Raw genomic sequence first — 22,258 nt, 5'->3', positions numbered from 1 at the left:
CCCCTAATTGTCCTTGTTAATCCTCCACAGGGTGCGTTCCAGAAGTTATCTGTGCTGTTCTGAGGAGCCCAGGGCTGGACACAGCACTGCAGGTGCAGCCCTCTCCAGGGCTGAGGAGAGGGTCAGGATCATCTTCCTCAGCCTGCTGGCAATGCTGTTCCTAATGCCCCCCGGGATGCCGACGGTCTCCGTGGCCACACGGGCACACTGCTGGCTCATGGACAGCTTGTTGTCCACCAGGACTCTCTTGGTGCTGCCCTCAAATGCCCAAGAGCTGCTGCTGGGAATAGAGAAGAGTTATGGGGTGACCCATTTGCAGCCTTCCAGTATGTGAAGGGAACCTACAAGAAAGCAGGAGAGAGACTTTTTACAGGGGCATGTTGAGATAGAACCTGGGTAGGACCTAAAGTTACAGAGGGTAGGAAGAAATTCTTAACTTGTAGGGTAGTGAGGCACAGGAATAGGTTGTCCAGAGAAGTTGTAGATGCCTCATCCCTGCAAGAGTTCAAGGCCAGGTAGGATGGGCCTTTGAGCAACCTGGTCTAGTGGAAGGTACCCCTGGCAAGGGTTGGATCTAAATGACCTTTGAGGTCCCCTCCAATCTGATCCACTTTATGATTCTATTATATTTTGGCCAAGGTTGCTTTGATTATTTAAATATGACTTGAATTTAATTTTTTTTTCTTGTTATATAATTTTAAATAAGCAACATGGCTATTTACTGTTGAATGGTACTGTGCCCAAATGCTGTCCTAATTTTTCTCCATTACTATCTGTCATATACAGAATTGTGAACCTAATGCCTATCTTTGGATAGTACCACCAGCCACTCTGAAGTGTGATTTCTTTCCCAAATGTTAGCCCAAAAGGTAAATTATCCCTAGGCATTAAAAAATTCATTATTAGGTAAAGAGAATATCATCATGCTACTAATGTAAGACAGAAATAGTCCTTTTTATAGGTTAGAATCAAAAGAACTTTGCATGAATGCTCTTAGCTTCTGTGGCTGTATATAACAAAGTACAATTCTGAAGTAAAATATAACAAAGTGGCAGAGAATAAATGTATTGAAGCAAATGGATGTCTGCTATTTCACTCCCCAGTTCCACAGGCTGGCTTCTGCTTATTTTCAACCATTGTCTCAAATTATCTCTGTTACGATAAATTCTAGGAAAAAAACCCCATTCCTTGCATATCATTCAAAAATCCATTTTTTTTCCAGATTGCCAGATCCAGTTTAACCTGGGTAACAACTAAGTTCAGTGATTTGTAGAGATGCCTTTGACGTCATTGGGTGGCACAAGAAAAAAATAGTTATAACAACGTTTTCTTAGGAGCAATGCAATCCTATTGCTTGTCTCCTTCATTTGTTTCAGAGTTGATAAACTGAAAAAAAAAGCATAGTTAGTGTGCTCCAGGAGTCTGTTAACTGTTCCAGTATTCATTATGTCATGAAGATAGTACTTTTCCATTTTTTTAAATGGAAAGAACAATTTGATTATACTAATACTATTGCTGCTATTGTTCTACAGAAGAGAAATATGTGAAACCTCTAAGAGCAAGCTGGAAGGTTCCAGTGCTCACCTTCTAGTAGAGTAGTTGAACTTTTCACCATATACCTGGATTGCAGGAGATGCCTGTTGCTTTACCAGATGCTGGAAAACCAGGGAGCAACCAAAGGGTAGATGGAAAGCCAGAAACCATGTGGGGCTGCTCAGCAAAACTGCTCAGACTGAAAGTCTGCTTCCTTATGCACAGCCAACATACTAAGTGAAAAAATCTGGAGACCACAAGTATCCTGTTTCTACACTACTAAGGGAAGATCATCAGAGGTACATTATTTCCACTAGGCTATGTCTTGGGCACATATTTTTAGGAATGACTTTTATGTGCTTCTCAGTATAACTTTTTTGCAATGATGTATAGTTTTTGCTGTTTTGTGCTTTTATGAATTTAAGAGGCATAGCACCTGATCAATTTGCAAAATTTGTCATGCATTTCATGGACTTCATAAATTTTTGTCATTTTGTACATCATCTTTTATTGCCTGGACCTGGATAGCTCAGCTGTTTTGTTGTTCATATACATGCCTTATTATTTATAACACTTGGAATTTTGTGTATGGGAATGAATTTTGCAGACAAAAAAATGAAGTTTGAAAACAATCAGAAATCAGATTTTTTCATTCTAATTTTGAAAACTGCAAGTTAATATTTTTTAATTTCATACAATGCAGTATTGCTAAAAATGCACCTCCTCACTTGCATCACTAGGCAAAATTCTGAGTTTAAACTCAAAGTACTTCATGTCATCTTGATGATGAATCCATGGTTCTGAGAAATACATACTCAGCTGCCAAGTTTAAGTGCTTGTACTGTGCTATAGTTATATAAATTGCCTGGGTTAATTTATAGTAATGCTGTCAATCAATATATGTGCCATACTTGAAGACTAAGATTTTTCTGTAACTTATCAACCCATTTCCAGAAAGACAATAAACACTGGATAAAGGCAGATAATTTTGCCACTCTCTTTTCTGTCACTTAGCTACATTTATTCCCTCTTAAGGTTTGGTGCCTTTGTGTTCACATCTGACAATAAAATTTATGATCCTTTAGTTAGACACATTGCTTCCTTTAATCTGAGTAAAGATATTTTTTGTGTAGATTTCTGCTTTTTAAATAATGAAATGCATGGAATATGAATGCATAAATCCTTCAGGTATTTTTGCAGGATTTTGTGATGAACCAATCCAGTAGGAAATAGGAGCTAGACTTGCAGTAGTGCTCAGCACTGCTGAAAAATCAAGTCCTCATGTTATTCTGATGCTTTGTCATTTATTTTTTCCTCTTGACTTTTGTTCTCCTGTATAGCTTCACTTCATGGCTTCTGCCTCTCACTGTCCCTCTTTGATTGTTACTGGACCTTGTTCCTGTCCTTAGGCTCATTTGAGCATTTTGATTTCAGAAACTTTTCTTCTTTTCCAGATGCTTTATTTTAGTTTTTGGTGGCCTTCCTGTTTCTAAAGTCTTAATTCCTCAAACTCTACCTGTCAATATGAATTGATTCATAGAAATCTGCAGATTTCTAATCTGTTCAGCATCAAGTAAGGTATATTTTTAGCCACAAATATAATCAGGTCTGATCTCTTAAAGAACAAGAATCAGAAGTCGTAATAAATTCAGGTTATTTGAAAAATTGTACTCTTAAGGTTTGACAAAGTCAGTTCATTTAAAAAAAACCCTAAAGAAACAGACAAAATTATAGTCAAACTTAAGTTACATGTTTTACTTGGAGGAAAATAAGAAGGAAAGGTTAGTAGATTTGCTGATGTTGCAACTGGTTGCTGATCAAGAAACTGAATTAATTGTGAATTGTCCTACAGCATCAGGACATTTCTCTGTTAATCCAAACTATGTATAAACTGAGGATTTTCTGTAGGTCTCACAGATTTGGTAAAAAAAGCAAGGACTTTTAAAAACAGTTCTTAGCAGAGAAAAGAAATTACAGGAGACCAAAATATATTTAAAAACCTTGAAAAAATATGTAAAAATGTAAAGCATAGCTCATATGCAACAAATACACAGGGATTTTTTGTGACTTTATTTTATTTTACTATTTCTATTTTACTTTTACTGTCTGTTCCCTCTGTTGTACATCCTTGCATTTCTTTCTGTGCACTTAGCAGGGGGAAAGAGCAGAACAGGGTATGTGTGCAGACCTCTTCCAAGCTCATTGGGGTAGTTTGCTTGCATTTTCCCCAACATCTGACTTATATTTGGTTCTAACTCTGTGAAATGGAGTGGCTGCATATTCTGTTCTTGTATCCCTGGTCTAATGGCTGTAATAGGGGCACTAACATTTCAATATAACAGCTTGTGACAAATTCTTCCATTAAGTGTAAACACTGCAATTGTTCTGAAAAAAAAAAAAAGCCTTAAGAACTTCATAATGTTATATTTAAGTCAAATGCTATGCTTATAGAGAAAAAAAAAATTAGAAAGAAATTAAGATTAGGAATGAATTTTTATTTTTAAGCTGCAGCAAAAATATGTCTAGCATTTAAGAAAATATGGTGAAAGGAAGTAAACTACTTGAAATTTGAAAGCTAACAGCACAAGGGCTATAACCACGAAGAAATTAAAAATTCATGGTACTGAGAAGTATAGTATGGAAATATTCTACTTCTCTCATTTATGTTGATCAAAAATATGCATTGATATGATTCCTGTCTCCATATTTCCATTAAAAGTACCCAATAAAGGACAGGACAAAAGCACAACAGCCGAGAAACAAGTACTTAAATTAATTAAGGTCCCTGCCCCTGCTTACTTTCTAGGGTCAAAATAGAAAATGAAAACAGCTGGTGTTTATATTTAAAATATAGTTTATTTTAGGTTATTCAATTTGCCAAAATTTAGGATGCAGAAATACAGGCCCCACACAGCTTTCATCCAATTGGATGGCTTGAATCTGACCAGAAGACCACAAGAAGTTACTGGAATAATGCCCCCAAAAAATACACTGATCCAGTGCCCTTTTACACATAATCTCTTTCATGGAATTGCATCCATAGATGGTATTTCCCTGTAAGCTGCTCTGGTGTTTGATTTTAAAAACTATCTGAACTCCATAAATAAAAGATAAGTTTAATGGATCTATAGAAATTCAAAATCTTCACTAAAAATATGAGCAGCACTGGTACCTGAAACTGGTTTTAACAACATGCTGCTTCAACTATTCAGCAACAACTTACTGGAGACAAATTAAAGGTGCTTCTGTTTCCAATGCCTGTAATTGTCTCAAGGCTTTTTTGATCTTTCAACTACATACTTGAATAATAGTTCAAAACCATTCTGTGTCATTTCTTTTACATTTGCTAAGGAAGAATAGGTAGTTCTTATGAGACCTCTGCTCTGATGTTCAGAATTTTAACTAGCCTCTGGTTAATCTTTTGCTTGCACATGATTTTAGCAAAATGTACTCAAATCTCAGCAGATTTTTTTTTTTTTTTCATTCTGGAAATCTATACCAACTGAGACAAGTCATGGATTTCCATGACTGGCATGACAGTTATAGTCACACTAATAAAAACGATCATATTTCATCAGCTATTGGCTAGTGACTTAAAAAAATTTGATCAAGGTTTGCTCTTTGATTAAAACTGTTCTCCTTTGCCAGAAAATAAGAGTTTGGTCTTAACAGCCTTTTCCAGGACATATTGCTGCTTAGGAGAAACTGCTGCAGCTGCCACAGGAATGAGTCAAGCAGACAATCTGGGAACAGAGCAAAATGCTTACAGGCAGCTTCTGGAATGCAGAAATATACACACACAGATAAAAAATACAATTGACTGTGCAACAGGAATGATACATGAGATCTCACATTCACTGTACATTCCAAATATTAAAGAGAACAATACAGTAATAACAAAGAAACATGAAAACTGTGCATGCTTATAAAGTATAGTCTTATTGCTATGGCACTATCTGCAAAAGCTGTGCCAACAAAGGATTATGCAGTTAGAAAAGTATAAATAGATTTTGTATTCTAATTTATTTTTCTGTATTTTTTAATGCCATGGAGAAATCTGGTACTTTAATGGAACCACAATTTGTAGAAAGAATGAGGTTTCTAAATATAACAGCTTCAATAAGCCCAAACTTGTTCTCATTTATGACAGCAATAGAGCCTTTAGAGGACAGAATGAGACATAACTCTGATCAAGCTATTTTCCACAAACCTAGACTGGAGAAAAGTCTCATCTGTCTTCCACTAACAAGAGCTGTGTGCTTTTGTTTTCTTTATGGAAAGGGTAACAAGGGATTCTTGCGATTTATGAACAGGACAGATACTGCTATTTTGGAACAAGGATGTTATTCATGAACATTATCTGCCTCTCTTTTCTGCTGTAGTGTTTAGAAGAAGGTTAGTATTTGTGAAGTAGAAAGGATTGCAATTGCAGAAATTGCAAAAGAATGTTTTTCATGTAGTTGAGAAATCCAGTATGTTTTATGCATTGCAGCAAGAAGAGATACATCATTCCAGCTGCTAATACCAGATGACAGAATTGTTACTGATTACTTTAGGAGTCTTTGGATCATGCTGCAGATGCTGGCACTGCTGGGTAACACAGAGCCATCTGAAGAGGATGGGTGTGGAGTATGGTTTGCACGTGTTTCAGTGAATGACAATGCACTGGGGGTAATACATTCCACAGAAGTTTAGAAATGCAAAAGTTAGGAGTTTACTTGAAGCAAGTTTTGCTTCTGAAATCAGTGGAAAGATATGGGTGGTTCCCAGAGGCAATCTAAGCTAGAGCTAGAATAAAGCACTTTCTCAGGATGTCGCATTTTGCCTTTGCCAAAATCACTGGAGATAAAAGCTGATGCACAGGGATAGACTTCAGCTGCATTTGAGAAGGTGTTTCTGGGTGAATCTCATGCTTACATTACCCTTCAGAGCAAAACCAAGATATCTGCAGCATCCTGATATGAACCTGGGAAGACTTGGAGTTCTTGTGCAGAACATTTAATAATATCTGTTTCTTGCTATTTTCACAAGGTTCGTGCTGTACAAAAACATTAGTCTTGGGGTTCCTCCTATGAGGGCTATGACATCAGACACTGCAAGGGCTGATGAGTTTTGTAAGTGGCCTGATTTTGCAGACAGTGGCATATAACTGGGGATAAGCAATTGGTATGTTAGCAATGGTTTAAACCTTTTTGTGGCTTTGCCAGAAGTAATATAATTCAGACATGAACAAAATTGGCATGGGAGGGCGGTGACATGTTCTTGTAAAGGAACTAAGCCATTGTCCTTTTTCAATATCTTAGATTATTATTTGTTTGAATCATTAGTACTTTGTGCAGATAATTTCTAGCATAGCTGAATGTGAAATCTAGCTTGTCTCCTTACTGGGTAAATAATAAATTAATATGCTGTACTCTCTTTTTGGGAGAAGGGAGATAAACCATGTTTCAGCCTGGATGCAGATTAAAGTTATGCATTCACACATTTTGAAGAACATTTTTGTCTATGCTTTTGTCTAGATTAGTACAAAACCCAATGTTCTGATCTTAAGAACACAAAGTATGCCAATATCTCTCTTTAGTAAATCCCAAAAACTTTATCAAGAAGTGCATGAAAGTAATTGTTCTGGTTATTCTTGAGTTTTACTTACTCTTTTTTGAAACTTCTACTTGGTTAAAAATTGTGTGATGTACCACTTATCGAGAAGTAGTATTCCCATGCTATCCTTTCTTTAAATACAGCTTCATTTCAATATAGGGAATTGTATTATTGTATTTTTGGGAAAAGGATAATAACGTGCTTTGATGTGGGACTGAGCTCATCCTTCTCCTTTGAATAATGTATACAGCATATCTGTAAGATTCACATTGTGTGATTGCATGAAATATATAACTGTAATCAGACTTCTGAGCAGGAATTTATTTTATTTGAATAGCAGACTCCTGACTGAAATGAAAATTATGTGAAGGGAAAAACTACAGCATGTCTTGATATTTCTTCTTATATGTACAAGACACCAAAATTTTTGAGAATTGGCTGAACATAAGAGTTAGAATATTTAATTAAAAAGGATCTTTATAGCATTCTTTCTCTCTCTCTCTCTTTTTTTTTTTTCCCTATGAAATGCTGTTTTCTCCTTACATTAAACAAGAAATCGGAATAAGACAACAGAATGTTTTGTTTGTTTTTTTGTTGGTTTCAGAACATACTTGGTCCAAAACAGTTGACTCCTGTCTCACTAACCTATTTGTCTGACAAACTTACAAGTTTGTATACTTTGAGATGTTACTCCATTGATGCTGTCCTTGCCCATCTGTTTTTCCACTTTGGGACTTGTCCTAAAGAAACACCTTTTTCAGGCTGCCATCCTATTTACAGAGACACAAGCAGAACAGTAGCACTTATGTGAAAGATCTGTCTTAACAAACACATGCAGTACTCCTAAAGTATTCAAGCACCCAATACTCTTGTCTTTTCTGTGTGGAATGCTGAACAGATGCAGATGAAATGAATAAACTTTAAAACTGGTATCTTTTGCAAGCATAATTTAAACTGCTGGAGCTATGAAAGGTAATAACATTGTCAAAAATACAGGGATATGTTTGCACAACCTCTTCCCAGCAGAATCATTACTAATTAAAAAAAGAAAAATCCTTCAAGAGGCCAGTCTGGAGATAAATAAGTCCTTACAAGAACAATCTGTCTAATCCAACTTGAATTCAGTATATTCATTTGTTGGGCAAAACAAAATATTGATTTTTTAAAAAATTGAAATAACTTGTGATTTTAAAATCAGAACATTCCAGTGCTGAGTCTTAAAAGAAGTAATCCACACTGCATTTTTAAATAAACAAATCAGTATGGTAGGAATTTTTGCTCCCTTCTCTACCTCTCTGCTGTCCTATTTGATTTGGAAGGGGAGGTAGAATGATTTTCACTGTTGTATTTTTTTTAGGTTGATTTGCTGATACACAGTTTCATGACTGCAGAATCTGGAAGAGAAAGAAGAGTCATTTGAGGAGCAACAGAAAAGACTGTGCTCCGTGGATTCCATAAATCATTTTTCTTCAGAGCCACCTTGAGTCACACAATAGAAATAAATAATAGTGAGAACACAGACAGGTATGCTTTTATTACATGGAACAGTGAAGGATGTTTTGGCTTAGGCCAAAGTAGCATAGTTGTTTGAATTCACAGTAAGCTGAAAGTGCTACTTGGAGATGGTTTTATCCATCCTTTGGCCTTCGACACTCATGTTTCAGTACCAGTTCACATAAGGTTGTGCAAAAGAGATGAACAAAAAGGTTTTATCTGGACCAGTTCCAGGTCAGGGCTATTTACAAGTGTAAAGGATGTAACTGCAGAAAACATGCAGGAGAGGTGAATGGAAGGTGGCGATGGGGTCACGTTGTCTCACTCCAGGCTGACTGGTGTGCCCATGGAGCCACCAGCAGCTGTGTCACACCTGATCTGACACTGCTCTCAAGCTGGGCACTCATGGCTGCTTCCCTCTCCCTCACATTCCTGACCCTGTGTCCCTGCCCCTGGCTTGCACTGGATGACTTGGTGTGAGAACCACAGGGCTTCTTGGTAGGGCAGGTGTCTGTCAGATCTGAAACTGGCTCAGTATGTGGTTTGATAATTGCAAAACTTGGTATAAGTGTATGGGAGGGGGTGATGAGGTTGTGTTGTGAGAATGGAACTTGATATGAAACTGCACCCTGCCATCAAAGGGACAAAGAAGACATCTTTGTAGCTGGACATTCTCATTTTAAAAAAGTATTAATCATGCCAGTGTAATTGAAAACAACCTTTCAATTTTAATTTTTACAGCATTTCTCAAGTGTGAGAAATAATTAAAGCAATCTGCAAATCAATTCCATTTCCTGTAATTGTCACAGTTACTAAATCTATATAAGCATAAAAATGATCTTTGCTATAGGATGATATCTAGCATACAAATATCTTCACAGAAGAATGGAGTAGAATCTTATTGCTAGTCTTGTCCAAGTTTGGGACGGGAGATGTTCAAGTCTCTTCAGGATTTCTGCTTTATAAACTATCACAATTATAGTAGATTCCCCTCACTCCCAACCCCTTCAAAACTGCCAAGCTAATTTCAAATAAGAAAAAATAAGTCTAGTTTTTACATTAAATGGATCATCACTCTTAATTCCTGGTTCAAGCAATATGACAGTATGGAATAAAACCTGTTTTTTTTTCAGAAGTTCTACAGCTGCAAGATTTTGTCACAGTTCTCAAGAAAAACTTGATACCAACTTGTAAAAATATTATTATTTAAAATAAAATTGTTTCTATTATTATTAGAGTATTATTTCTAAAACACTTTTATGCTATTATTTCTTAATAATTTCTTAATAATATGCTATTATTTTTTAAACATTTACACCTTGAGAGTTTTGTTTCACAGTACCATACAAAACAGAATTACATACAGACTTCTGAAGGTCCTGCTGTAGCATGGACTGTTTGGGGGGCTCTGCCATCACTTATCAGGGTAAAATCTCTTTCTCTTTCACCTTCCCAGATCTGTTTTCAGGAACTTGTGCTTCTTGCCAAGCAACTGATGGTCGCAGGCCGTAAGAGTGGCCTTCACTGCAATCTATTTTCTCCCCAGCCCCAGAATGAGATCAGATCTATCAGTTCTTGCTGTGTTTTCCAGGCAAGGTGCCAGTAACTTTGCCATATGCCGCCAGCAGGGAACCTTAACAAAGACATGTCTTGGCGATGGCTTTTCCTTTTTAAAAGACAAAGGAAACTGTATATATGTCTAGATGAAGGGGAACTCTAGCATAACTAAATGTCTTTTCTTTTGCAATAAATTTGATCTTAAATCAGCTCAAATTCTTAAAATACAATTTTCAAGAAAAAAACCTACACTATTTGGCAGAACCAGATTAGATGCTATAAAATGTTATAGTAAAAGACATCTTCAGTGTTTGTGAAACATTGTGCTAATGAGATATAATGAATATTAGAAAAAGCAGCAAATTGATTCCTAAATGTCACAATTACATTTTAACAGAGTACATTAAAAGCAGTTATTTCCTTTCTTGATTGCTTAGAGATTTTATTATTTCACTATAATTTATTACACAAATCCAAACCAATCAGCTTCTTTGCTTAAGATAATAAATAAATACAATTTAAAAGGAAGCTATAGAAACCCCTTCAGTAAAATTTATTTTATGGCAATTCACAATGATTTTTGTCAGAACAAGTGAAGCATTTTTTGTCCTCTGCAAGACCAAAACAAAATTCTATTGGAAAAGCTTTATGTGAGAAGGGCCATTGGCACTCACATTCAAAGTAATTATTCTTGTAAAATTAATTAACTTTTTTTTTTAATCCAAGCCCTTAGAATACTTCCCATTAGTAACAGCAGGTCTGTGCTTTTTATGTTCATTGTGGCAGATGTTCTTTACATCCCAGATTTCCTCAGAACAACAGAATGGTTTGATGGATGAAAGACTACATCTGGAAAAAGTGTATCAGTCAGCGTCATTAAAAGCCTGAGCCAGAGCCCACTGAAATCAGTGGGAATCATGGCTTATGTTCACATTTTTCATATCTTGTTAAGAGGGAGTAAGTCTTGATTATTAAAAAAGAATGGAATTACATTCTTTACTTGTTTTGCATGTAATTTCTTCCTCCAACAGTGGGGAAGAAAAAGGTTGTATTGGCAGAATAATCTGTCATGGCATTTATGGATAGCTAGGCTTGGGGTCCCATGAAACTTTCAGGTTTGCACAGTGGCTACCAGCTGGCAAACACCCTTGGGGAGTCTGCAAAGGCTCCTAAGACCTGCTGGGAAGGTGTAACTGGCTGTGGTGGACCAGTACTACTGACAAAAGGGAAGAACATTTAAACAAACAAGGAATCTAAAACCTCAGGTTTGCATGACAGCATTTTGGCCAGGCCTGGGTTAGTTTTTGAAGCAGCCAGGAGGAGGTATGGCAAGGACCTGAAGGTTATTCTGTAACACCTCATATCGTTTTCCAGAGACTTGGGAAGAGTCTCACTTCCAGGTTGGGGGAGTTTGGTGTGGTCAGCTTGGGCTCCAGGGTGAACGTTTTCCATGTGAACCACTCATCTATCTCGTAACACACGTTTTTATTAATATTGTTACTGTTACTATTAATTTTCTTGTCTCATTGTTGTTTCCAGTAAATTTTTCTTATCTCAACCCATGATCTTTACTTCTTGTGCCTCCAATTCCCCTCTCCAAGGACAGCCCAAGGAATTAAATCTGATGGGCATGTAAGCTACTGGATGACACTATACGGGAATTGCAGCATTAGTGTTTATCACCTATGGAAATGGAAGAGGAAATATAAAAGGAAGCTGAAAGCACTTTTCAGCAAACTTAGGGAGAATACTACAAACAGGAAGGAATCCTTCAAATTGCATTTAAAAAAAAAGAAAATAAAAAATATCATAAGCTTTAATTTATTAAACGTCAAAATATGAACAATTTGGAAGAATGGAAAATAATTTGAGAATCAACAAGATAAAAGCATCAAAATTAGTAATAACATGTATTTGAGACAGAAAAAATAAAAAAAGCCATTTTTCATTGGCCCAGCAGATAGTTTGTATGAAATTTACTCAGAGAGATAATTTTTCTCCATCAGTATTTTCTATGAAAAACAAATGAAGATTTTCCCATGCTAAAGTGCAGTCTTCTGGGGGGAGGGGGCTCAGTGGACAATCTGTCTGAATTTGTAAGTTATTGTGGAAGCAGCAACAAATAAAATATTTTTTTTAAAAGATAAAATGGTCTGACAAAATACATAGAAACCAGCACTATCACAAAAATTCTAAAAGAGTTCAGGTGTAAAATGATTCAACTACTAATGCTGTAAATTCTTACTTGACTGGACAGTAAATAAAATAACAGATGAAATTCAATAGAGAGAAAGGCAAAGGAAATTAAATGCAGTATAGATAATGTAAAGAAATCTTTGCTTCTGAAGACAAGAAATCCTAGCTTTGCTCATAAAACAGTGAACTCTGAGTTGACTGCCTTGGCTTAGGAACAAAACCTTGGGATCATGATAACTTTATGGAAGTGCCATTTCCGTGCAGTCAGTGTTCCCTTCATGCCCCAAGAAAAAAAGAATCTTAAAAATCACATGAGAGATATAGAGAACAAAAAAATAGAGAACAAAAGAACAAACCTTATTATTAAACTGAATAAATGCACTATTTGCCTGCATTTCAATGCTGTCCTCTCACTACAAAAAGGTTGTCTACATGGACGGGGAAAGTTCATTGAAGGAAAACAAGAGAAGAGGCATTGGAGGAATTGAAGTCTATCTCAGATACACCATAAGAATTTACTTTGTCAGCTGGATTCTTTAGCTTGGAAAAGAGATGACTTGGGAGGTATAGTAGAACAGGAGTCAGGCTCAAAGCAAACAAAACAATATTTTCATACAGAAGGTAGTAGATCTGTGGAATTCTGTGTGATAATATTGAGGTATTAAAGAACTCTACATGGGTTAGAAAGGAGAATGGACAAGTTCTTAGAAGAAAGAGCCATTACAGGATACTAAGTGGACAAACCACAAAAAGATCAAGAAACTCACAACATTGAAAATAACTGGAAGTTGAGAAATGACTGTATAATATCATATATACGTGTTCTGTTCCTACTTTTCTCTGTCTATCCATTTAGGCTAGACATACCTTAATCTGAACAAGAAAAACAACTGTATATTCTTAATTTTTCATAATACTTTGTTGTTGTTATTTAGTATTCTTTATGCAGTGTCCCAAATTTTATGTATTTTTAAAACAAAAAGAACATGGCTTACTGGATGTGCTTGTTGTCTGAAAGTCAAGATAAAATTACTAATATTCCTCTTGTAGCTTTTCTGGGAGCTTTAATCATTACTCAGAATTCTGCCACATCTGATATAATTCATGGACACAAAAACAATAAAATAATGGAAATACTAAGTCTGTGGTAATACACTCATCGAACAAGAACCAGAAACAGACACAGCTCTAGCAGCATATACTTGCTATACACTTGTATAACAGCTGTCCAAATAAACTATGAGAGACATGAGACACAATATTCATTTGGTTGTAAAAAATTTTTAGGGAGCATGGTGGCAGAAGACTATTAGTAAGGAAAAATGAAGCCAGTTTTCAGGTATTTACAAGGAATACATTTTAAGTATGAAGGATGACTGGAAAAAAACCCACACATTTGTCTGAAAATTCAACAGCAAACTAGAGGCCAATATATTGTGTTAAAAAAAATTTGTAGGGCAAATTTAATCTGCTGTAAAGAAATGGCAGATGAAAGAAAGAGTAATCTGTGAAATGTACTGAAATCAAACTCAAGAAGTTTATAAGCAATGTAGCAGAGGCAAATTCACCAGAAAAAAAAATAGAAAATTAACATGGTAGAAGCTGAGGAGAATCATTACAATAGATATTGCAACATCAGAGCTGCATTTCTGAAGACCAAGAAAGAGAAGATTGATGGAAAGGAGTCGGGAGATAAGCCTAGATAAGAATTTTTGCTGAGTGGGCAGACAGGAAAGCTGCATGTGAGGTATGTTTTACATTGAAGGTTTCAGACATGGCTTCAGTGGCTGAATCTGCAGTGAGGTTTGAGTTGAGGATGATGTCCTCTGTATGGGTATGAGTAACAGGGGGTGGCCTCACAGGGGTGAAGTAGGTAGGCATATACAGCCAGGGTAATGCAAATATATCTGTACAGTTAGAAAGTTCTTCTACTGAACATACATATTGTTGTTTTTTACTGTTGTTTTTCACTTTACCTGGACTCTTTTACAACATGTGTACCATGTAATCAAAACCCCCCATAATTAATTGACTGAGGCTGAGCATGACCTTAGGAATGCAAGAAATCTCTCAATGTCTGCTGGGAACTTTCCCTGGCAGTGTTTAAATGCAGTAGACCTTTGTAGCAGTCTGGACTTTATTTCAAAGCCTTATTTTCAGAGACCATTCATACACCCTTTTCTCCCCTTTGCAATTTAAAAAAGCAAGAACATCTGATTCAGACTTTTAGTATTTTACCATACAATACTAGACAAAAGAGATCACTGAAAGAGTTTGCTGCAACGGCCAGTTAAAGTGTAAAAGCTGTAAGATTTCTCTTTGGAAAGATATTTGAAGAGGTCAGTCTCCATACTAAGGATGGTGATGTTTGGATAGACAAAAAAAGAGTCTGCCATTTGGATTCAGACAGGTAGGTCATGGCTTTAACTGTCTGCTCACTGACAGGAAAAGAAATAGATAGAAGATTTCATACTATGATTCTCCATTTGCAGTTGGCAAATAAGTTAAAAACAGACTTACTTGAGTTTATTCCCTAATTGGGGAAATATTATCAAGCCACAACAAAGATTCCTTTTTTCTTAAGGCAAAAGTAGGGGCAGAAGATGTTTTCTTTCCTTCTCCAGCAGTGCAACAGCAGCACTGAAATGGAGATTCAGACATCTACTCTTGCAACAGGCTGCACACTGAAGGCTCAGCCTGAAGAGAACCACTGGAATACCAAGATAATTGAAAGACCTGATGTGTTTGACATGACCTGAAATACTGAAATACTTCTAGGCATTTTTTAGGTATTATGTTAGTGATGGAGCTGCCATGACATTTTCATACTAGATATACTATTTCAGCTCTTCACAATTTTCCACTAAAAATGACTTTTTAAGATGATTTTTTGTATGTGCATGAGGGTAGTACTTGTGGGTGCTAAACTGACAATACTTAAATCTATTTAATGGATACAGTAATGTCAGTACAGTGCCCAGCTCCCAGCAGTGTGCCAGTAATACTCCATTTCTTCTACCAAAAAGGCAACAGAACATTTTCAACATCCTTGATTTTCTGCTGAGACTGGCAAAGGCCTTGTAGAAATAAGGAGACATTCTGAAGGTTTCTTTCATTTGGAGCATGAATTCTCCCTTCTTTCTCCCTTACTTGAAATAATCTGACTCTACTAGCATCTACAAAGGGGGAATTACCTTTTAATAGATGTTTTAATGGCCAGAAACTTCCAAAGAATGATGAACAAAAGATAAACTGCTAGTTCTACTTAATTTCTGTGCTGTATGTTTTATTTACTTATAATTACTACGTTTGGAGGATTTGTTGGTAAGCCCTATCTGTGCAGTGCCCAGGTTAGAGAAACAGTGAATACATTTTAGGCACTTCACAGTTCTTTTCATTTTATTGATGTGGGATTTTTTTCCTATTGAGGAACGAGGGCAGAGCTGACTACAGGAGATAACAAAGAGTGTGTGCATGTTATTTTAAGAAATGAAAGTGTGAATATTTCTTTGAAAGGGGAAAAAAGGAGAGGGAAAAAACCCACATCTGGGACAAGTAAGACAGAAGAGCTGAGAGGGCTTGAGTCATGGGGCAGAGTACAGAGAAAAGGAGGAAGGAGTAGTTGAGGAATATGAGGTGCTAATGAGGAGCAGGGGCAGGCAACCATTAATTAACATCTGTTTGCTCACCTATTCCTGCCAGAACTATTCACATAGAGACTGGAATAATCCTAGCATTGCAGCCTGTCCCAGAGGGCTGAACTGAAACTCAGACAGTCCATACATTACTTTTACATTCTTATTTAAAGGATTCATAAATTCCTCCACTGTTCCACAGGGTGCTCTTCTCCCATTGTCTGTGCTGAAAGCTCTTATTCTTCGAAGCTGTCTGCGCTGCTCAGCCTGATCTTCTGTTTGGGCCATATTTGGAGGCAGTTCTTTTTATTGTTCATTCCTGTTACATGTGATGTGGACTGTCCTGCCAGTCACTGTCTATGGGACAAGAGCAGGGGCTTGTCCATTGGCAGGGAGGAGGTTAAGCAGAACCTGCTGCTGCATGTTATCATGGATCTGCAGTCTCAACAAAGGGATCTGAGCCCTGCTACTTATCTTTTAAGACTGAAATAGTGTGTTTAGTGAAATAGTAGGATAAGGTTTGCCAGTCAAAAGGAAAACAAACAAACAAACAAACAAAACAAAAGCAAAACATCCAGGAAATGAAAAGCTGACATACCCAACTCCTCACTAAACAGGGAACCTGATCAGAGTTTGGAAGAAAATACTAGAGTTCATGGGCCAATAGCATACTTGGGTAGGGTTGGCAAAATCAGATTTGGGAAAAGAATTCACTTTTTCCTATGTAATTCCTGTGTAGCCAAAGAGTTGATGTAGGAAACAGGAGCAGTCAGTGTGAACACATCAACTATGGATGTGATAAGATGCTACGAAAACCCCAGTAAATGTAATCACAGAATTCACATTTACCTTTAGAATTTTCTGTCCTTCAAAAACACTCAAAATGAGAAACACAGAAAATTATTGTTAAAAGTATTTCAGCTGCATGATTATATCATACACCAACCAGCCATCTCTGTGCTCTATTTAAAAACTTACACACCACCACCAACCTACCCATCTTTGCAATGCCAGGAGTTTGGGCTTTGGCACATGCAGCACTGCGCTAAATGTAGCACAGGCTCTGGCCACAGGAGTACACTTGTCAAACTTTACGCCCCCTCCACTCTTCACCATGATAGGGAAGATGTGAGTTGATGTCTTTACGAACAATTCCTTGGGTGAAGGTATGGCTGTTAATGTCTTTGAAATTGATCTTTGTGTCTCTACTAATTTCAAGTGGCAGGTTTGTTACAGAGTGTAAACAGCTTGGCTCCTGAAACGGACAAGTGTGAGTTTCTGAACTTTGGGCAGCACATTTGTCAGCAGGTTTGTTACAGAGCCCAGTTTGACTCCTGAGACAGACAAGTTGGTCTGCACAAACCTGGGGTAAAATGACAGGTTCAAGGGGGGGGATATTTGGTAGGTGGTTCAGGAAGGCTGTACCTCAGCCAATGGGGAAAGGAAGAGGGCAATGTGGATAAAATGGAGCTGTGCCCTTTGAAACCCCAAGATAGAGAGCCCTGCGTGTGTTTCAGTGTACTCCTTCCCTTTATTTGAATGAAGTTACAGGACTCCTCTGTCTTCTTTATGGACCCCGATTTTTCACTGCATGATTTTCCATATGACCATAGAACGAATTTGGCCCCACATTTAGCCATCATTAAACACACATTTTCCAACTTTAAAGCCCTTACAATCCTGTTGGAAGCTTTCCTGTTTAGCACTATTCTTGATCCTCAAGCTCTTTTATCCTCTCTGTGTGCCAGAGCACCAGTTTTAAAAATACTTTTGTGCAGGTGGCTCATTTTGGTGGTGTGGGGGGGAGAAGCAAAGGGAACTCTGGAAACTGCACACTGGCCTAGAGCATCTCAATTTTTTTTTTTTTTTCTTTTTGTTCCCAATGCAGTAGATTGCTGTTCTTTAGAAGTGCGGGAATGAGCTCGACGATGCAATAGTCTACGCGGGATTCAGCTGTTCTAGCAGGGGTTAAATGAGAACAACTTTGTAACACTTTATCGTTTCCACGGGGGGAAATGGAAAAGCACCGGAATGGTTTTTAGAGGTGTTTTTCAGAGGCAGCACGCCGAGAATGAGCGGCTTCGCTCACGAGCGTGCGGCCGGCGCCGGTCAGAGCGCAGCCTCTCCGCAGGCCGCGCAGGCCGCGCCGCTCCCCGCTTCCCCCGGCGCTGCGCACGCGCCCGAGCGGCGCCTGCGCGGCGGGCGGCGGCGGGGCGGGCGCGGGTCTGCATCCGGGTCGCCGCCGTGCCCATTGTCTGGGGAAGGGGCCCGGGGCTCGGCGGCGCTGCACCCGAGGGCCCCTGCCCGCCCGCCGCCCACCCGCGCAGGCTTTAGTAAGTGATCCGCAGCGGTTCCGCCGGCCCTGCCCCGCGGGGATGCCGCTGTGCCCGCGCAGCGCCCCCGCCTCCGGGCGAGCGGGCGCATCGCCGTCCCTTGGGCGTCCCACGGTCCCGGCTGCGCGTCTCCCCCGTGCATCTGGGCGCTGGCGGATCGCGCCGAGGCGCGGCCTCGGGGGATGCTGGCTGCTCCGGCGGCGGCTTCTGGCGGCCCCAAGCGCCCGCTCAGCCCGCCCGGGGCTGCGGGCAGCCCGCGGTGCGCGGTGCCGTGCGGCTGCCGGCGCCTGCAGGAGCACCAGCGCTCCGCCGGCAGGGCGGACTTGCCTCCCGGGACCCTGTCCTGCCTCCCGGGACCGTGCCCTGCCTCCCGGGACCCTGTCCTGCCTCCCGGGACCGTGCCCTGCCTCCCGGGACCCTGTCCTCCCTCCCGGGACCCTGTCCTCCCTCTCGGGACCCTGTCCTCCCTCTCGGGACCCTGTCCTCCCTCTCGGGATCCTGTCCTCCCTCTCGGGATCCTGTCCTCCCTCTCGGGATCCTGTCCTCCCTCTCGGGATCCTGTCTTCCCTCCCGGGACACTGTCCTCCCTCCCGGACCCTGCCCGATCTCCCGGGACCGTGCCCTGGCTCTCGGGTCCCTGTCCTGCCTCCCGGACCCTGCCTTGCCTCCCCTGTGGGAGCGGGTGTCCCCGGGACCCCGCTGCGGCTGCATCTGCGGGCTGCTCTCGGGACTGCCCCTGCCTGTCACGGCCGTGCTGCCTCGTAGTTTAAATGCCCCTAGCGATGCTGAATTCTCTTTATGCCACCCAGTAACAACACTGTTTTTTTCCCTGCAGTGGACCGCAGTTCGAAGAGGAGACAGGTGAAGCCTTTGGCAGCTTCGCTGCTGGAAGCTTTAGATTATGATAGCTCTGATGACAGTGATTTTAAAGTTGGAGATGCTTCAGGTAAATATGCTTTCTCATCTCCTCGGTTCAGAATTATCTCATTTTTGGTTTGTGGTTGCTCATTTAATATCAAATAAGATGCAGAATATTTGTAGTGAGTCTGCTGGGACTTGGAGCCCCTTGAAGGGAGTGTCTTAATTGGGTAACTGGGAATCAATGCTTCAGTTGTGATTATTTTTTTTTACAACAGAAGTCTCATTATTGTGAAACAAGTTTTGGTAGAAACATGTGAGGAGCAAATGTTCAGACTGCCTGAACTGTATTTATTGCTTTTGAGTTCTTCAGTGTAGGGATAAATTTTGGAATATTCACTGTATTTAGTATTGAAATAAGAACAATCTAAAGCAATTTTGTTTTGAGCAAGTCTGGATAGTGGTTTGTTTTGGACTTACGAACTTAACTTTTTCTCAAGGTTAATTCTACTTGGTGAGCGAAAACGTAAAGCAAAAAGATAATCTGTGCTGGTTTTTATTGTTTTTTACAATAGACAAACTTAAGGTGTCCGTTCAGGTAGAAAAGTGTGCACATTTCATACTAGAAGGAAGTCCTTGCTATAGAGCGTTGTTGCTTTGAGGTCTTTTTTAATGTGCAGATTCCTATATCTGCAGTGAACATTCACAGAAACTGAAAATAGATAAGATGGCCAAAATAAAATTAGTAAATTCAAGTATGTTGAAGGAAAGGGGAAGAAGGGATAGGACCATGTTGGTCAATAAACTGCACACTGGATGTTCTGTGGCATGTGCTGAGGGAAATAAACAAGAAAATGCAGAATGTATAAGATGTGAGGGAAGCATTATGCAGCTTATCAAATAATTTGACTTTGTTATTTCTGCACTGGGTATGCTGGTGTACATCTTGTGTGAATGTATAGTGCAAAAATATTCCCATTTAAAGGCTTATTCTTTAACATTTGGCAAGTTCCTGTGTGTTGATGAACTTAAACATGCTTAGTAATAATTCATCCAGAGTCAGGTTTAAGATATGTCCTAATGCTCCTTGTTTGTGGTTTGTTTTGGTTTGATTGGTTGGTTTTGTTCTTCTCTCCACTTCTTCCCCTAGACCTAGGCATGTTTCCTTTGGTTGTTCTGGTAGAGCAGGCTGCAGTGGCTTAAGAGAGCAAAACTGATGTTGTCTTACCAATTTCATCTTAAGACTTTTGGAGGCTTATTTCATCTACTCTTTTAATTGTTCTGAGACTTTTTGCTCCCTTCTTTTGAATAAGGATGTAATTTGCCTTAAGAGGAAATTATTTTTAATTACCAAAGGAAATCTCCCTATTTTGGAGCAGTAATGTAGGTAGGATTTAAGGGAAAATAAGGATTGGAAAGGGAGTATGGGTGATGAACACATAATTCAGAGCAGTATATTAGTTGGTCAAAAGGCAGTTGTTCATTCAAAAAAATTTATACAGTTTCCTGACTCAAGTGTGTGGGTGCAGAAGATTCACTTGTAATTGCTACCCTTTTTGACTTTTAGGACATTGTATATATCTAGAGGGGACTGGTCAGTGTCTAGCCTTGAGTGTATTTCAAAGTCAATTTCATTTTGAGGAAGTTGAATGGATTTTCCTTTAAATATGCAATACTGAATTGAAACAAGCATATAAGGAAAAACCCAAGTTGTACTTAAAATATTTTTTCTAATTGCTGGTTTGTCTTCCTGTATCTCATGAACTGTTGTTTTAGCATTTCTGAGCCTATGCCTATCATTTGTAGAAGAAAGTAATGTTCTGTTTAATGTAACTTAAAATTTTGTCAAAACACTTTGAAACAAGTGTTTCACAAGCAGGAGAACAAGACACGAAATTTGACATGTTGTACTTTATTTGAAAATTTACGTGTGGAAAAAGAAATTTGTGAGGGTTTGGAGAAGTTGGGGAGTAGAAAGTTACTACAAATAAGAGTTTCTTACATGGAATACAGGTTTAATTGAATAGTTGCAGAAAATCTGAAACAGAACATTTGTATGAGTTTAAAATGAAGCTGGTATAACATACTGTTAAATTAGTTTGCATTTAGTCCATTTTGATTTGGCTGGAAGAAGTGATTAAATAAAGGACATTTCTTACACACACACATACACACACATATAGGACTCTTCATGAGCAGCCTGTTGCAAATCAGTATTTAGTATTTGCTTGAATTCCAAATGAATTTGTATAGCTTGCTTACAAAAGGAAATAAGTGTGTCAGAAGTAAGAATCAGTCTGCATTGAGTCTAAGCATAAATTCTAGTATGGTAATTCCACAGCTCTATGACGTATGTTTGTGTTTATTTCATTGACAAATGCATGTATAGGTGTTAAAAATAACAAAACAAAATTGAAAGTTAGGTGAAAGTATTATTTAAATATGGAGTTTAAAGAATTCTGCAGTTGTTTTCTCCCTGATAACTGTGTTGTGTCCATATGTGTGAGCTTTAGGATCTCCAGTGATATGTTCTAGTAGATGGTCCTGTACAGATATATGGGGACTGAACCCAGAACCCCTAAGCTTTTGCACACGTCCATTCTTGTGCCAGATTTCTGGGAATAAGCAATGCAGTAAGGGTTTGAGAAGCTGCTGTTAAGTGCTTTTAGGAAGCAGCTGGCATTTCTGAATTTTTGTTTTCAGAGTTCTGGCAATTTGGTAAATTTTTTTATTATGAAAAATATTTCAAATCACCTAACCTCTATTTCCACCAAAAAAATCCACAGGCAACATGAACTTTTACTTACAATGTAGTCAATTTTTTTTCTTTTGGATTTAGGTCATACCAGCAGTCAGTTGGCCTTTTCCACTTAAAAGATCTCAACGTTCTGACACCTCTTTAGAGAAGTTGATTTTAAAACTGCTACATTCTTGTAAATTTACTTTATGTAAATAGTTTCCAGGCCTCTAGGATTTTCATTATAACTATACTGAACAAAGTAATTTTTAATGGTTTCTCTGTTTCTATTAGTAAAACCATATTCTAAAGTACTG

General features: G+C 38.6%; 1 protein-coding gene and 1 long non-coding RNA gene across 7 annotated transcripts in view; both read left to right on the top strand.

The window, feature by feature from the left end:
* Nucleotides 1–1,512: 1,512 nt before the first annotated feature.
* LOC306799942 lies at nt 1,513–11,267 on the top strand. Its single transcript, XR_013773717.1, has 3 exons — nt 1,513–3,106; nt 8,489–8,655; nt 10,969–11,267. It is a non-coding gene; the product is annotated as an uncharacterized lncRNA (long non-coding RNA).
* A 6,936-nt stretch (nt 11,268–18,203) lies between these two features.
* The window catches only part of PHF14 (PHD finger protein 14), a 161,669-nt gene continuing 157,614 nt past the window's right edge, over nt 18,204–22,258 (top strand). For 5 of the 6 annotated variants that reach the window (XM_079301598.1, XM_079301599.1, XM_079301596.1 and 2 more), the window contains exons 1-2: nt 18,204–18,346; nt 19,182–19,292. In XM_079301598.1, coding sequence (XP_079157724.1) covers nt 18,346; nt 19,182–19,292 — 112 coding nt within the window. In that variant the 5' untranslated portion in view covers nt 18,204–18,345. Of the gene's footprint in view, nt 18,347–19,129; nt 19,293–22,258 lie in introns of those variants that run through there. The other variant, XM_079301595.1, reaches the window with a different exon arrangement.

The sequence above is a fragment of the Erithacus rubecula genome (assembly GCF_903797595.1).
Source record: "Erithacus rubecula genome assembly, chromosome: 3".
NCBI classification, from domain to species: Eukaryota; Metazoa; Chordata; class Aves; order Passeriformes; family Muscicapidae; genus Erithacus; species Erithacus rubecula.
This window is presented reverse-complemented; position numbering and strand designations above follow the sequence as displayed.